Below are 16,733 nucleotides of genomic sequence, written 5' to 3'. Positions count from 1 at the left end.
CATGTTGGATTATTCAACATTGTCTATTGACTGATTTCAAACTCAAGAAATCGCCCAAATAAATGTTTGCCATGGTGAATTTCGCTAGTAGTGCTTTAGAGTCACGGGTTGCTTATGTTTTACAATGCTTCCTCTGTTCTTCACTATACTTTGCTATGATTTTACCAGTAAGTTGGTGCATAGTGTTCAGTTATGACACTTGACCACGTCTTCCCTTCTTGTTCCCTGATGAAGAAAATGAAACTTCTAAATGTGTACTACCTTACTAGCCTGAGAAGGCTCATGAAGGATTTTCACATTGAAAGTCTTTAGTTTGACTTTAACTGATTTTTTAACCTTAAAAAGTACCGATTCTTTTTTTTTTTTTAGAATCTATTGCATTACATTTTAATTTAATTTTTTGTGTGTGTGTGCAGATATTGGCAATTGAGATTCTGCAGCATAGGTATAATCTGGAGAAGATGCTGAAAATAGCTGAAATGCTGTTCAGTTACAGTGAAGAAATGGAAAAACATCCACTAGAGGTAAGATGATGATGATTATTATTATTATGTATCAACATTTGTTTTTTATTGACCTATGGCTTAAGGTTACTGTGTTGCAGAACTAAAGTATGTATTAAAAAAAGGCAAATTAAAATGTGTCAGTTGTGGCCTATCAATAAAATACATCGAAACCGTATATAAAATGTGCTCCCAATGCTTCTGTATAAAGCTGCCTCAGATGCATTTAAATAAAAAAAACTACGGTAAGAATTAGGAAGAGCGCTCCCAGATTATTATTTTTTTTTTCTTAGCAGACGCCCTTATCCAGGGCGACTTACAATTGGTACAAGATTTCACATTATACAGATATCACATTATTTTTACATACAATTACCCATTTATACAGTTGGGTTTTTACTGGAGCAATCTAGGTAAAGTACCTTGCTCAAGGGTACAACAGCAGTGTCCCCCACTGGGGATTGAACCCACAACCCTCCGGTCAAGAGTCCAGAGCCCTAACCACCACTCCACACTGCTGCCCAGTATGGGTGAGAAGTACTGTAGACTTATTTAATGAAGGAGAGGAAGCGGCTGACAGCTCTGTAATTACATCCTCCATGTCAGTTAAAGCAGTCAAGCCTGAATGAAGGATGCTGGTAGAGATTTTGAATATCAAAAGACACACTGTCAAGCAGTTAGCTGCCTTATGTTTGGTATATCAGGGATGCTGGTGCCATCAATGTGTCCACATTTCCATCACATTTCTATCAATGCCCCTCTCTATTTTCTCTTTTTCCCAACGCCAGTCCCACCTGGAGTCCTTGCAGGACCGCTGCCACAGCGTATCCCTGAAGAACTCCAATGCAGCCCTGCAGCTGGAGCATGCTAAGTCCCTGCTCTCACAGTTCTCAGAGGCTTACAGCGAGGTATCGCCATGGTTACAGGAAACCCAAGCCCTCATTAGCCAGCTCTCCTTGCATACAATTAGTTATGAGGATTTCAAACAACAGCAGGAGCTGTTACAGGTATATTTGATCTCTTCTATTGTGAGTTTAGTAAACTCCCATGTACAGTATACAGCTATGGTCAAAAGTTTTGCATTGCCTTGAATTTTAGGTTTAAGACATAAAAAAATGAAACCATATGAACATAATTTAGATATTTTATTTAACATTATGTAATGAAAGTAACTACAAAATTATATTGCAAAAGTCTACCGGAAGCCATAATAGTGGTACAGTATTTCATGTTAGATTTCAAAATGTCACAGTCAGTTTTTCGATAAGTATATGGAAAACTACAAAGCAGCATGCAATTCAATATGTTAACGTAACATTATTCAGCAGGTTTTATTCAACTTTATGTAACAACATAATGAGATTGGGCTTCAACCAGTGCAAACAGAAAATGAGGCCCAATATGAGGTTTAATCCTCTTCTTCCCTCCACACAGGGGCTGCGAGAGTTGATTGCAGAGCACAAGCCCCTGATAGCGAGGCTAAAGTCAGTGAGCGTCCGGCTGGTGGAGCTGAGCCATGCTCAGGGAGAGGCCTTTGCAGAGAAAAGCAAGGCCGCAGAAGAGCTTTATGGAACAATAAAGGAAAGGGTGCGGCAGGCCGCCTGTGTTCTAGAGGAGGCACTGCCACGCTATACTCAGGTAACAAAGGGAAGATTTAAACCAAATGAGATATCCACTGTACCCAGCACTGAAGAGCTGAATGCAGGATTACTGGGAATGTATGTCTAATGGCAGGTTTGGAAAGCTTCATTAACTGAAGGAAGAAAAATGACTTTTCTGTGTGATTCTTGAAAATGCTGATTCGTGTCACTGAGACTCAGAGATGAAAACATATTTGAAATAAAAAGGTTGACTAACTGCACTAGGATACAGTGAGCAGTGCAAATGATCCCAAAGGCAAATAGGTTGGGAAATAGATTTAAAACCTTTCCAAGAACACATTTAGGCCCTACTTTCCACATCATCCATTATTGCAGAAATGGGGTACCCACGCTTAAAGTAAAAGAGTTATGAGTCAAGACTTATGCTCTATTTACACTAGCTAAATATAATGCAACCAACACGCATTGAAAATGTGTTGTTAATGTTAAACTAGTTTGCCGGAGGTGACTGGCATAAGTCCAGCTGTTAAGGCTTAAAATGAATGAATAATGAGCCATGGGAAAGAAAGCATGGGGAAGGAAAAATATGGTAAAAGTGTGGTTGGCTGCATCTGAGTGGAGTAACAGCTGAATAACACATTTATATTATAATTAGTAAGATAACAGAAACAAAATGTTGTTATGTAGTCTCTGAGCCTACTAGAGTATAAATATCAGGCATAGAGGCGACACAGAGAAGCTCCCAATACCTGCAGATTTTCAGGACCATCAGTGTAGCGTAATGTACTGTGTGGGTATTTGGATCTAATAAATGGTAAACGTAGTTCAGATTTGAAACATGATCTGGTATCATCCTCATAGCGTAACAAAGTAGCTAATTCCATGTTTACCTTAATTCATAAACCTTAAAATGTGACTGGCTTTGCGACCTTCAAAACGTGATGACCGTGCATCACTTAGGTAATCTGAATAAAGGTATTAATGTCCCACACCAGAATATAAACAAGGGTTCTTATCCTGTAAGTCAAACAGAAGCAGTTGTAAACTCGTTCAGGTTTTGATGATCCAGGCTGGATCCCTCTCGCACTGTATACCCACAATTCATTTCCTCTTGTAAATCCTGAGGCCTCTCCTCTCCCTGCAGCTGACCGAGAGGATGTCCCTGATGTCAGAAAGTTTGGACAGGCTCCAGAGCCGACTGCAGGCCCCTGTGACCCTGCGAGGGGAGTCGTCCAGGATCCAGGAGCAGCTGGAGGACAACCGGCACACCCTGTCCGAGCTGGACAAGCTGGAGCTGGGGCTGAACACAGTCCGAACACAGGCTGCTGAGCTCATCGCCAATGCGCAGACAACTGGGGACAGCTCCATTGTCGCAGGTACAAAAGAAAGCAGCTTTATTGGGTAGGGTAGGGTATTTATAGCTTATACACGGTGGAGGTTACATACTTCACTTACATGAGCCAAGCGAGACATAGCCTTGACATGGTGCTTGGAAAACACAGCAAATTTAGTATTGGTCTTGTATCAGAGTCACTGGTTGCCTGTTTTACAGTGCTTCCTCTTAGCCCTAACTGATGGCTTTTGACATCTCTGTTTCAACTAGCAGGGCGCTCAGCACCTGCATCATTATACAGTACAGTATGTATATGTATATATATTTTGAAATGTATTTGCTTACGATTGTAAGTCGCCCTGGATAAGGGTGTCTGCTAAGAAATAAATAATAATAAATAATAATAATATATATATATATATATATATATTGATGCTGAAACAATCATTAACCATGGTATAACAGGGTTCAAGGAGATTTGTTCCTGTCACATGGCTGTTTGACCCAGTGAATAACCCTGAAGAGCGAGTGAATCAAGCAGATCATAAAGCAGCTCATTATTTATTACAAATCAACCCGCAGGGCTGTTTCCCTTTTCTTTAGCCATCCAGGAGAGAGTGTCTAATTTAGGTCAGCAGTGGGAGGAGACCCAGACCCAGGCCCGGGACAGGGAGAAGTGGCTACTGAACCTCCTCAATCTGGCCAGCAAGTTCTGGAGTGACCTCGCTGACATTACAGTCACCTTGAACGACACCCAGCAGGCGGTCCTGGAACTGAACGGAACCAGATCTAGCCCAGATTCTATCAGACAAAGCCTGGACACCATGCAGGTATGTGCCCTCCTCTCATTGGTCACTCATTACCTGAACTACCTTATTCATTCTGCCAGGGTGGTTTGAGAGAAAGAAAAAGCAGGTGACACAAATCTGCTTATATTTCCCATATATTCCATTAAAACTGCTTAGATGCTGATCCTGAAGCATTCTGATTCCTTTCTAGAAAACAGACCTCAAACTGGTCTCCATACCACTAGAGCTTCTTTAAGTGTGTTAGCTGTTAAACAAAGTAGACAGGCTTTAAAGTCGCCTAAGCACATTGAACCTAAGGGGGGGGGGGGGGGGGGGGTTACTGTGAAAGGGAATAAAAGCAATTCATTTTTCTACTCTGGGTATGGCTTAGAACTGTTTTTTCTTTACCCACTGTATCTCAGTACTACAGTGAATACTACAAAGAGCTTAATTTAAATCTAAAGAAGTGACATCCTGTGGTGGAGTGTCCCGCCCCTATTTATTATTATTTGTATTTTTGTTTGCGGCGCGGGTAAAAGCGCTGCGTCTTTTATTGTTATATTTAAAAACACCGTGAGGATGCATGGCTGATCAGCTACTGATTATTTAACTAGCTGACAGTCATGCATCCTTACCAAACGCGTGCAGACTCTGGCCGAGGGATAATAAGATAATTACCAACTAGTTAATCCCTCGGCCAGAGTATATAAACCTGCAGCTCTCTGCACTTGTGGTTGGGTGTACAGAGGAGAGTACGGGGAGCGGAGAGAGCGAGTCACATTTGAAAAAAACAATTGCTAAAACGTGCTGGATTCTCCAGCACGACACTTACTTGTTTGTTTGTTGATTCGTTTGGCCCTCGTGCCCTTTTGTTTTGTGTTTTGTGTTTTGTTTAAATATTTTGTTTGTTAATAAATACGCTGAGTGCTACTGCACTCAGCTTCACCCGCCCATCCACTGTTTTGGTGTCAGTTACTTCCTGGTCCGTGACGTCATCCACTTCACCACTGCGAGCCAGACTGCCACACATCCCCATGCCACAAGTGATACTGTAACATGATTTTGGTTGACAGTCAGTGGAATGGGGAAGAAGAAACCTTATTTTAACAGTCCTCTCTGTTTTTTTTTTTTTTTTTTTTTTTTTTTTAAACAGTTTTTGTTGTCTCTTTATCTGAGCTCAGCAAAATAAGATGTATTTACAAATGTACTGATGAACCACAACAACTTACAGCAGGTGTGGTTGTCAGGGCTCAGTTAGTTTGGCGAATTTGATCATTCCTGAGTTGTAGCAAAAATCAGCTATTTGTATTCAAGGAGAATGTGTCTTCTTACCACAGACTCTCAGGGGAGACATCGACAGCATACAGGGGGACCTGGACATGCTAGGAATTCTGGGAGTGGATCTGATGTCAGCTTGTGGCGACACTGACAAACCTGATGTAACCAAGAGCTTAGATGAGGTAAGCATGTGTTGAGACACTTTCAGCAATGCTGCCTTCATCATGTTTGTGATCAGCGCTTTAATATAGTATATTTCCTCCTCTTCCAGCTGTATTGCATGTGGAACAACCTGAGCACATTGTGGACAGAGCGATACAACAAATTGGAGGATTGTCTCCAGACAGCTGTGCAGTACCAGGAAGCAATAGAGGTGAGGCTGCCTCTTCTGCTGGGACTGAATACTCCAGCCATCTCACAAATAACCACAATGCGTTTCTTCACATGGTTCCTGAGCAACAAATCAAAAGCTAGGAGCAAACGCCAAGAGATGTCATTGTGTACTATTGAAAATGTCAATTCAAAACTGTCTCTTCTTCCACTAAAATAAATACACGTTTTACTTCTTGGGCAGTTTAGGATTTAAGTCATGCGCTAGTGGTCTATGACACAGTATGGTGTGTGCTCTTTACAGCAAATTAAAAACGTAAAATACAATTATTATGGAATACTGCAGAGTTCATGTAAAGCGCTTTGAGATACTGCGGTGTGAAAAGCACTATGTAAATAAAATAAATTGAAATAAATTGAAAGTGAAATGAAAGGAAATTGAACCAGTGCTGCTTAGAGAGTATTTAAGAGAAAACACAGCAACTTAGGTTGCGAGTAACCCCATCTGAATCGAAACAGTTGTTGTGGCTCTGTAGAGACATGTTTTTAATGGAACTACAGCACCGCTGACAATGTAGTTTGAATTGTGTTTTTGATTCGGTGACCAGCAGAATGACAGGCACTTTGTTCCCTAGCTGCTGTTTGAGTGGCTTGAATCGGCAGAGACAAGAGCTGCCCAAGAGTTCTTCATTGGAGTTGACTTGGAGACAGTTAAACAGCAGCTGTGCGATCTGAAGGTAAGAAACTGAACCGAGAAACAGAACCACAAGAGGCCTGTGACAGAATGCTTAATGCATATCATTTCAATTAAGAAACTGGACTGAGAAACGGAACCACGAGAGGCCTGTGACAGAGTGCTTAATGCATATCATTTTAATTACGCTTTTCTTTTTCTTTGTTCAACTACCATAATGTCTGCATGTAAAAACGGGACTTCCTCATTGCAGGAGTTTAAGCGCGAGCTGTACCAGCAGAAGATTGAGATGGAATGCTTAAACCACCGTCTGTCCTCCAGACTCCCCCAGGGCTCAGAGCAGCAGGCAGGGAGCACGGAACTCACTGACTTCAGACAGCGCTGGGACTGCCTGGAGAGGGAGACTGTGAGCAGACAGGTACACAAGTCATGCACAGTACAGTACTACTCATTTTATATTATGATTCAGATATTACGGCAGATCATACACGCTCCTGTAGAACATTTTATTGTTGCACTACTACTATTCTATTCTTGGTGGATTCGTTTAAAAAGAAAAAAATATATATATTTTTTTTTAGTTTGCTTTTGGCACAGGAAAGAATTGCATGTACAGTACAGACATACATTCATTATAAGTTCATTAACATCTACAAAACCTCTGTATTGAATCACTGAATTCTCTTGCTGCTCTGTTTGGTATTCACTAGACCGTTTATAACTTTCTCTCTTTACAGCACCAGCTGGAGTCTGCTCTGCTGGGGCTGGGGCAGTTTCAGCACACCCTGGACGAGTTACACACCTGGCTGTCACACACCACAGACCTGCTGCAGGGAAGCCGGTCAATCACCATCGACCTGCAGACCTGTGAGATTGAGCTGGCTAAACACAAGGTAGTTGAGGGAGACAGCTGGAAACAACAGACGCTTGATGATAACCACATTTTATTGTTATTTATTTATTTATGTATTTATTTATTTATTTATTTATTTATTTATTGATTGTTATTTATGTATTTAACCAGGGGATGTACCCATTGGTACCAAGGCCTTGTTTACAAGAGGGTCCTGGAAAACAATAAAAAAGACAATTACAATGTACAAACAATACAGTAAATAAGATATATCTATTGAAGGAAAAGCAATGTTTATATACTGTGAGGCTGAATTTGTTTCCAACTACCAACAAAATGCAAAGTGTTACATGCCGGTCACAAATAAATGTAGGATCAGAAATGTAGGGTCAGAATACTGAAATACTCACCATGTTGAAGACCTTGATGTTGTAACAGACATAGCTGTCAGCAAAAGAATATGTTCGTATGCAGTGCTTGAAATGGAAAAAAAGAGAAATGTGTGTGGGGGTATATGCATGACCTTGCAACATTTTAACTACAATATGTAATTCACAAGTTTTCTTTTTTTTTAAATTTAGTAGTCGCCAATTATTTCTATTATTTTCTCCCAATTTAGAATATCCAATTATTATTTAAGCTTGACTCACTGCTACCACCCATGCGCTGACTACGGAGAGGCGAAGACGAACACACGCTGTCCTCCAAAGCGTGTGCCGTCAGCCGACCGCTTCTTTTCACACTGCAGACTCACCATGCAGCCACCTCGGAGCTACAGCGTCGGAGGACATTGCAGCTCCGGGCAGCTTATAGTCAAGCCTGCAGGCGCCCAGCCAGACTACAGGGGTCGCTGGTGCGCGGTGAGCCAAGGACACCCTGGCCGACCTAAACCCTCCTCCCCCAGGTGGCGCTTGACCAATTGTGCGCCGCCCCTGGGAGCTCCCATCCAAGGTCGGCAATGGAATAGCCTGAACTCGAACCGGCGACGTCCAGGCTATAGGGTGCATCCTGCACTCCACACAGGTAACTCGCAAGTTTAAAACTGAAATGAGAGAGTACTCACCAAACAGAGCTCCAGTCAAAATAACTTCCACAGGGGCTCAGGTGGTAAATCTTCACAACTACAAGAACAGCACGCGGTCTCATGAGCAGATTAGAATCCACATGGGAGATACAATTCCCGAGAATCTCTACACTTCCAGGCAACGTAAACTTTCAAAAATCTCTACATGCACTTTAGATCATATTTCTGGCTATAAGAAGTGCCGGTATGTAAGGCTTTTAGAATATAGAAGTGATGGTACTGTGTACCAGCAAGTACTGAGCCCATCTCAAGTACTGTTCTTATAAATATTGCAGTTGCCACAAAAATAACTTTTTTTTTTTGTGAACAATTATTTGTACTGATTTTTCTTTTCTTTTCCCCACCTTTTGGGAATAGGGAAATGGGGGAGAGATTACAAAAAAATGTCACATTAATACATAAATACAAAGAAGAATAAGAAGAACAATAATATGCACTTAATTTTACTCAAACAACTGTGCCACTATAACAGGGATATTCCCCAATGAGGCCAATGTATGTTTCATCTGGTCGATAAACTGCATCTATGATATTTGGTGCATAGAGAACGGCAATACAGACCTCTATGTTATTCAACAGAGTATTCACATAGCAGAATCTTCCCTCCAAGTCATTACCCTGGAGACGAATTCTGAGGTACAACTGTCTCTCGGCAAGAATAAGGGCAGCCCTATGTTTATTCTGAGCAGAGGAATATGCAATTTCCTTGTAATATTTATTTTGAAAACGAGCAACATCACTTGAAACCAAATTAGTTTCCTGCAAACATATCTTTTTTCTTAAGAGATCATCTAAGCACTGTGCTCTCTTTATAGGATGATTGGCCCCTTGTAAATTCCAGGAATTAATGACAACACTAGCCATGGTCCAAGATATGAATAAAGATCAGGGAGAGTGAACGAGCAAAAGATGTAGCACTCGGCACTCATCATATAGCAATATCCTAAAGGACAGTAGCATAGTAATGACAAAAACAGAATCAAATAAACTGATAAAGGATGATAAAGAAGAGCGTTAGAGGGAGCACACTGCATATCAGAAATCTCAAGCCACAGTTAACATCTGTACTCCCTCTCACTTGCTGATTCCGCAGTCTATCTACCCCCAAATCTCAGCCTCCCCTTCCCTGCTTCCACCTCCCTAGCCTCCCTCCCACCCCCACAACCTATCGAACAATTGTCATCGTGAACCAGGCTACCCTGAGGGGGCTTGCTGTGAGCTAAACCACCTCGCAAATGGGGAAAAATGAACTGCAAATTGAACAACTGTAAACAACATACATGTAATCTAGTAGCCCATCTATTCAATGTTTATAACATTAATGCCACAGGTAGTAATACAGATCGTGGAAATTAACACAGCTACACATCCAAATTATTAATAATGAACCGCAGTAGTATTCTTAATAGGGTTATCATACCCTCTGCAGTGTAGCTATCCCTTTGAGGACCTTCCATAATGACTAGATCAATGTCAAGAAACAACAAGATTAAATGTGCAGACCTGAAGGGTCACTGCCAGTTATAGAAGAAGTAAAATGTTTCCACTTCCATACCGTAAAGGTACGAAAAGTAGTAATCCAGAGCAAAGTTAGTTCATCTATACCGACATTCCATCCGGACTAAGGAATGAGAAGCACAGGGTTTTGTGCGCAGAGGGATCAATAGACCCCATCTTATCCTGAAAACGTTAAGCAAAAAGGGAATCATCCTCTTCAGGTGTACTGAAGGACAGCTGCTCCCTTCCATGATTGACTTTCAAGATAGCTGGATACACCAAGAAATTGTCCACTCCCTGGGAGCGAAGCTTCGCTCTCACTTCACCAAAGGCTCTCCTCTTTGTCCCTGCACGATGATTGGAGCGGATTTTCGAGCAGCCTGGAGGAGTCGAAGGCATTGAAATATCATGGTGCGTGGTTTATTGGAATCCAGAGGACCACCCGATGTTACAGCAACGATTTCTGTCCTCGTATAGCATCAGTACGAGCGTTGCATTAATTAATTTCGTGTTTCTGCTGGTGAAGACCAGCTCTGGTGTTATCCTGCCTGGCAGTTAGCAGTCTCAAAGAGGAAGCAATATCTGCAACCTCCTGTTTAAGAGCGCTGAGGATAGTAGCTCTTTCGGTTATGTTTTGAATCACAGGCTGCAAAGCCGCATCAACTGCTTCCTGAACTGATCCACGGAAAGTGCGTGCAACCTCTGCCAGGCGGGTGTCCCAATCATCGGGGTCCAGTGACCTCTTCATACGCTTTCCCTCCAGTGTGGATTGAGGGGAAGCAACGGTTCCCTTGCATGAAGTAGCCATTTAAGAATGTTAAGTAGATAATTTTATATAGAAAATAATCAAAAAAATAATATGAGGATACATTTTTCGATTATAAATAGCAGGAGCTCTAACAGCAAGCAGCCATCCCAGTGATAGGGTTGTGCCCACAGAAACAACCTTGAGGACAAACAACAAAGAAAGTTGAAACTGGAAGTAGGCCTTGAGAAGATGCAATTAAAAAGAATATCTACCAAACCTGAATGCATAGTACTTGGATTTCAGAGACAAAGAGAGAGCTGTTTGCATTTCCTTAAAGTTTGATGTCGCTATTGGTAGGGTGTAGGCCACAGGTTTTAGTTGATTACCCAAAACTACTTCTGTATTGTAAACAGACCTTTATTTGAATGCTTAGATTTCAAAAGCACAGAAGAGCAAGAGCAATGCTTTCCAAAGCATGCTTGGCTTGATGTTTTACAGTGACTCTCTAGGCTGGTTTTAATTCTGTTGGCGCATGACACTCTCACCCCCATTGCCCTCTCAGGTGCTGCGGAATGACGTGATGTCACACGTGCGCACTATGGAGTCTCTGAACCAGGCTGGCCGAGAGCTGTTGGAGGCCGGGGCAGGGGACAGTCATCACGGGCTGCAGGCCAGACTGGAGGATCTCAATGAGCACTGGGAGTTTGTCCACTGTGAGACAGAGAGGAGGCAGCTTGAGCTGGAGAACAACCTCAGTCAGGTGGGTCTACTGGACCTATATCAGCATGAGAGAGCAACTGTATCTATCGGAGCATTTGGTTGGCTAAGAAGAGGCAATGTAAATGAAACTGGGAAAGTTTAGGAAAAAAAATAAATATATCAGGATTTTGAAATTGTAACTACAAGTTATTAAGGTGTATTGGTTTTTTGTTCTTTTCTAAACGATATAAAACAGGTACAGGATGTAACAATGGAGATCCAGGACCTGTTACAGTGGCTGGAACACACTGAACTGAGACTCTCATCCTCCAAGCCGGTCTGGGGACTGCCAGAGACTGCTAAAGAGAAGCTCACTGCACATCTGGTATGCAACAGCCTGTCAATTTACAAATGGCATTCAGTTTTCTGTTATGCTCTGTAAGGTATTCCTTTGGAATAACATGTGCCAGGGTATTGTGTAAATCACTATTTTGAGTGCAGCACAGAGACCAGGACCAGAGGACAATTATGTTGGGACTCGGATCAGAGACTAGAAGACACTTTTTTACATACTGTACAGAGTGGTGGACATATACATGATGGGCCGAATGGCCTCCTCTCATTTGTAAACGTGCTTATACAATGGGTTACCAAGCCGAGTGGTTCCAGCTGTGTCATTGGGATCCTTTAAGAGCTGACCAGATAAAGTTCTGGAATCAGTAAGCCCACTAGGAACCAGACAAACACTGATGGACTGAATGATCTTCGTAATGATTCACAACTTTTTCTTTTCCTCCTGCATAGGAGTTGTGCAAAGAAATGGAGTCCAAACTACATGCTTACAACAACGTGAGGGATGCCATCCACAGGTTGCTGGCCAGCAGCAATGTGGCCAGGGGTTCAAGCACTGAGCACAGCCTCTGTATCCTTGAGCAGAAGTGGGAAGCTGTGCATAGTAAGGTGATGGAAAGAAAGGTCAGTGACAACCAAGAACAGTTCACTTGTAAGGACTCAAGGTAACATGTCAAAGTCATTACTGCACTGGCACTGGTACAGGGCTCTGTGACATCTGAAGGTAGTCACTGTGCCCAACCTCATCATGCTGAGAAAGCAAGTTGATATGCTCATCATGAACAATACAAGTGTGTCTTACGGTACAATTTGTGTTTAATAATTTTCAGATATTTTTTCTCTCTGATCGGGTCCTATGAATGTTCCATCTTAACTGGTGTTTAGATTGCAGAAAAACAGTTTGAACTGCTGCAGCCATAATTTGTTCATCCATAGCTTTTATGCATCTGATCATACATTAGTCTCAGTAATGCATTTTTTTCTGAAATATTCTTCATGGTCCATCAGGGGCTAGGATAGAGGCCATGTTGACTTGGTATTTTCCTGGGAAAAAGTTTATCGGATAGTGTTCATGAATTGCTCATTGAAAAAAAAAAGAATATTGTGTGTCTTCTCCTAGGCGAAGCTGTCTGAAGGGCTGACGGTGGCAAAGGAGTTTCACAGCACCATCCAGGACCTGCTCAAGGGGATGTCTCAGACTGAAGAGGACCTCAGTGCCTTACCTCCACCAAGCCTCCTGCTGGAGACCGTCAACACACAGATACAGGAGCACAGGGTGGGTGCTGAGGAGCAAATTGACATTTTTTTTACTGTCATTTTATCTGAGCTACATCTCTGCCATCCTATGTTATCCTTGAAGTAAGGAGTTATTTAAGTTGGTGGGTGGGTGGTTGGAAGGCTGTTCACAATTGGAAGATGGTAGAATGTTCGATCATCCATTCCCTGTCTGAGACGTCTGTGGTATTTATCCGGTACTGTTCATTTCTTTTAGATCTTGGTAACTGAAGTGAACACCTACAGTGAGAAGATGTCAGCAGTGGAGGGAGTAGCGTCGCGGCTTAAAGAGTTCAGCAGGAAACAGGATTGCAATGTGGTGCAGAACCTTATTGTGACGGTGCAGGACCGCTGGGGAAAGGTTCTTCAACGCACTGCTGAGAGGGGGAAAGCACTGGAAGAAGCCAAGAAGCAAGCTAAACAGGTACATTGTCAGTGTGGTGAGACAGTGTCTGATAAATATGCCTTGGTACAGTAAACACATGCAGATTTAGATTGTTATCCAGCTGACCTATCTGATGATGAGATGACTATAGATCTCTATCCAAAGTTGAACACCCAGGACTTTGTTGATTACAGGTATACTCACTTGGTAAAGTTCTTGTTTGTTTTAGTTCAGCGAGTCATGGCATCTTCTTGTGGACTGGATGGTGGAGGTGGAGCAGACTTTGGACACACACAACGAGATTGCTGTGTCTCATGAAGAAATCAAGCAACAGCTGACAGAGCAGAAGGTAGGATCTGGGTGCTAAAAACCTCTACCATCTCTCCTCTACCACTTATCCTCTATCATCTCTCCTCTACCATCCCTCTTCTACCATCAGAATATACTGATTATTTTCCTGTGGATGAAAGTGCCATGGACTTCTAGTTTATTGATTGCTGTTCCTCTGCGTATGAGCCCAGGAGTTCCAGAAGCTGCTGAGATCCAAACGACCCGTTTATGAAGCCACCCTGAAGAGCGGGCGGTCTCTGCGTGAGAGATCCCAGAGTCCAGGAGACAGGCAGCAACTGGAGGACCTCGTGGCAGAGCTGAGAGACACATGGGACACCATCATTGCGAAATCCACAGAGAGGTGAGGAGAGCGGACATATATAAAAAGGAAGCAATGTGAGAATGCTGTCTTCACTACCTGGTGTATGAGCTTACCCTAATGAAGCAAACAAAAAATAAACTTGGGTCAGTGCCACTTACTGGATTTGCAGTAGTCCCGGTCCTGGGTACTCCAAGATGTTAGTTTTGTGTCATATTAAAGAATGAATCAACTGATTGCATGATGGTGTCATGTGGTTTCTGTGAGAGACTTGACCACTAACTGCAATTTAGAGATTGCAATCAATACATTCACAGATAGTCCCAAGCTAACATTTTGAAAAGACTGTCACTCTAGGTTTCCTACAGGAAAACTTCTGATTCAAATCTGTGCCACATACAATTAGGTTTATTTAATTCAAAATCTACCCAGTGACACACATGAAGTTCTGCTTTCGTATATCTTGGAAGTTGGATGTATAAAGAAAGTGGTGTCTGAGATGTAATTGCCAATTCTTTTTAGGCAGCATAAGCTGGAAGAAGCGCTGCTGTTTTCAGGCAGATTCACAGATGCCCTGCAGGCCCTGATGGACTGGCTTTATAGGGCCGAACCACAGCTGTCTGAAGAAATGCCCGTTGGAGGGGAAAAAGACCTTGTCAACAATCTTATTGATAAACACAAGGTAATCAAGAGTATGAAATATTATAAAGCACACCTGATATATATATATATATATATATATATATATATATATATATATACAGTGCCTTGCAAAAGTATTCAGACCCCTGACCAATTCTCTCATATTACTGAATTACAAATATTGAAATTACGTTATGTTTGATATTTTATTTTAAAACACTGAAACTCAAAATCAATTATTGTAAGGTGACATTGGTTTTATGTTGGGGAAAAAAAACCATAAACAAAATAATCCCAGGCCCATGCCCCCTGCTGCTGCAGCTGTGTCACTGTTTCACCCCGTTCCGCCACCACTCCATATATATATATTTTTCTATCTCTCTGTCTATATATATATATATATATATATAGACAGAGAGATAGAAAGTGATGTTGAGAATGGAAATTTAGGAATGTGGTCAGCAAATTATTATTATTATTTGTTTATTTAGCAGACGCCTTTATCCAAGGCGACTTATAGAGACTAGGGTGTGTGAACTATGCATCAGCTCCAGAGTCACATACAACTACGTCTCACCCGAAAGACAGAGCACAAGGGGGTTGTGACTTGCTCAGGGTCACACAATGAGTCAGGTGGGATTTGAACCTGGGGACGTTCTGGTTACAAGCCCTTTTCTTTAACCACTGGACCACACATTGCTGTATTGTATAATTTGATTAAAAGCTGTCCCTTGGTATATTAGGCTTTCCAGAAGGAGCTGGGAAAGCGAGCTGGCTGTATAAAGACCCTGAAGCGATCAGTGAGGGACCTGACCAAAAGCAGCAGCACAGACTCCCAGTGGCTGCAGGTGCAGATTGAAGAGCTGGAAAGTCGATGGGAGACGGTATGCAGGTTGTCTGTATGCAAGCAGGCAAGGCTGGAAGCAGCAGTGCGGCAGGTACGTAGGTCACAACTCTCTGACACCCTTTCCACCAAGTCAACGCACTTTCCCAGCGGTTAAATGCACACCCTAGGATCATACTGCAGACCTGCTCAATAAATAAGTACGGCTATTTATCTCACACTCTCTTTATCTTGGCAGGCAGAAGAGTTCCACTCTCTGGTCCATGTGTTTCTTGAGAAGCTGTCTGAAGTTGAGCGGGCACTTCAGTACAGGGGGTTTCCTGAGGAGGAGAAAGCTGTGTTGGAATTTCATAAGCAGCACCAGGTGAGCAAGGGTTCTAAAAAGTACTCTGAGCCGTGGCATGCGGGATCCGGGGACATGCAAGCCTGGTCTCACCTTATCCACGTCTCTCTGCTGCAGGAATCAATGAATTTACTGAAGTGCCAGCTGATGGAGCTGGACTGCATCAGATCCCTAGGAGAAGAAATCCTCTCTTCTTGCCACCCGGACTCTGTCATCACAATGAAGTCGTGGATCAGTGTCACCAAGACCCGCTTTGAGGAGGTGGGTTGGATGTCATTCCTTGTATTTTATTAGTCACAGTTGGCTGTAAATATTTTATCATTGAAGCCCCCCACCCCCCACCCCCCACCCATTTATACTGGGTTAATTACTTCCCAAGTGCTTTTGTTGTGTTTTTTTATTTTGTTAAATTTCAGCAACAGTAAAACTAAGCAAAAACAAAAGTGTGTGACATACAAACGGCATTGATACAGTGCAGCTTTCCCCTCTGTTCCTGTGTGCTGTAGGTCCAGGCCTGGGCGCGTCAGCAGGGAGAGCGGATCCAGGGCAGCCTGTCCAATCTGGAGGCAGAGAGGGAGGAGGTGCAGAGGCTGCTGGACTGGATCTCAGCAGCCGAGGAGTCTCTGACCCTGCGGGACCAGGAGCCAGCGCCTGAGGAAACGGCTCAGGCTCAGGAGCTCATCCAACAGCACACGGTACAGAATTAACCAGCCCTGACACTTCTCACACAGGGGAAAAGTACAGACCTCACACAAACCTCCACACACCACACACACAGCATGAGGTGCAGCACACAGATACTACAGGCAGCACTGGTGTCCCAGAAATAATAACAT

General features: G+C 42.7%; 1 protein-coding gene across 9 annotated transcripts in view; it reads left to right on the top strand.

Moving 5' to 3' along the window:
• macf1b (microtubule actin crosslinking factor 1b) overlaps positions 1-16,733 on the top strand; it is an 83,540-nt gene that overhangs the window by 44,014 nt on the left and 22,793 nt on the right. For 8 of the 9 annotated variants that reach the window (XM_059021432.1, XM_059021418.1, XM_059021421.1 and 5 more), the window contains 22 exons: positions 417-524; positions 1,292-1,510; positions 1,938-2,141; positions 3,249-3,480; positions 4,020-4,267; positions 5,563-5,685; positions 5,775-5,876; positions 6,469-6,570; positions 6,781-6,945; positions 7,265-7,420; positions 11,272-11,469; positions 11,665-11,793; positions 12,213-12,383; positions 12,880-13,035; positions 13,252-13,458; positions 13,649-13,768; positions 13,941-14,110; positions 14,591-14,750; positions 15,454-15,648; positions 15,793-15,918; positions 16,015-16,158; positions 16,404-16,592. In XM_059021432.1, the coding sequence (XP_058877415.1) occupies positions 417-524; positions 1,292-1,510; positions 1,938-2,141; positions 3,249-3,480; positions 4,020-4,267; positions 5,563-5,685; positions 5,775-5,876; positions 6,469-6,570; positions 6,781-6,945; positions 7,265-7,420; positions 11,272-11,469; positions 11,665-11,793; positions 12,213-12,383; positions 12,880-13,035; positions 13,252-13,458; positions 13,649-13,768; positions 13,941-14,110; positions 14,591-14,750; positions 15,454-15,648; positions 15,793-15,918; positions 16,015-16,158; positions 16,404-16,592 (3,624 nt within the window). The remainder of the gene's footprint in view (positions 1-416; positions 525-1,291; positions 1,511-1,937; positions 2,142-3,248; positions 3,481-4,019; positions 4,268-5,562; positions 5,686-5,774; positions 5,877-6,468; positions 6,571-6,780; positions 6,946-7,264; positions 7,421-11,271; positions 11,470-11,664; positions 11,794-12,212; positions 12,384-12,879; positions 13,036-13,251; positions 13,459-13,648; positions 13,769-13,940; positions 14,111-14,590; positions 14,751-15,453; positions 15,649-15,792; positions 15,919-16,014; positions 16,159-16,403; positions 16,593-16,733) is intronic. The other variant, XM_059021427.1, reaches the window with a different exon arrangement.

This window comes from Acipenser ruthenus, chromosome 4 (assembly GCF_902713425.1).
Source record: "Acipenser ruthenus chromosome 4, fAciRut3.2 maternal haplotype, whole genome shotgun sequence".
Lineage (NCBI taxonomy): Eukaryota > Metazoa > Chordata > Actinopteri > Acipenseriformes > Acipenseridae > Acipenser > Acipenser ruthenus.
This window is presented reverse-complemented; position numbering and strand designations above follow the sequence as displayed.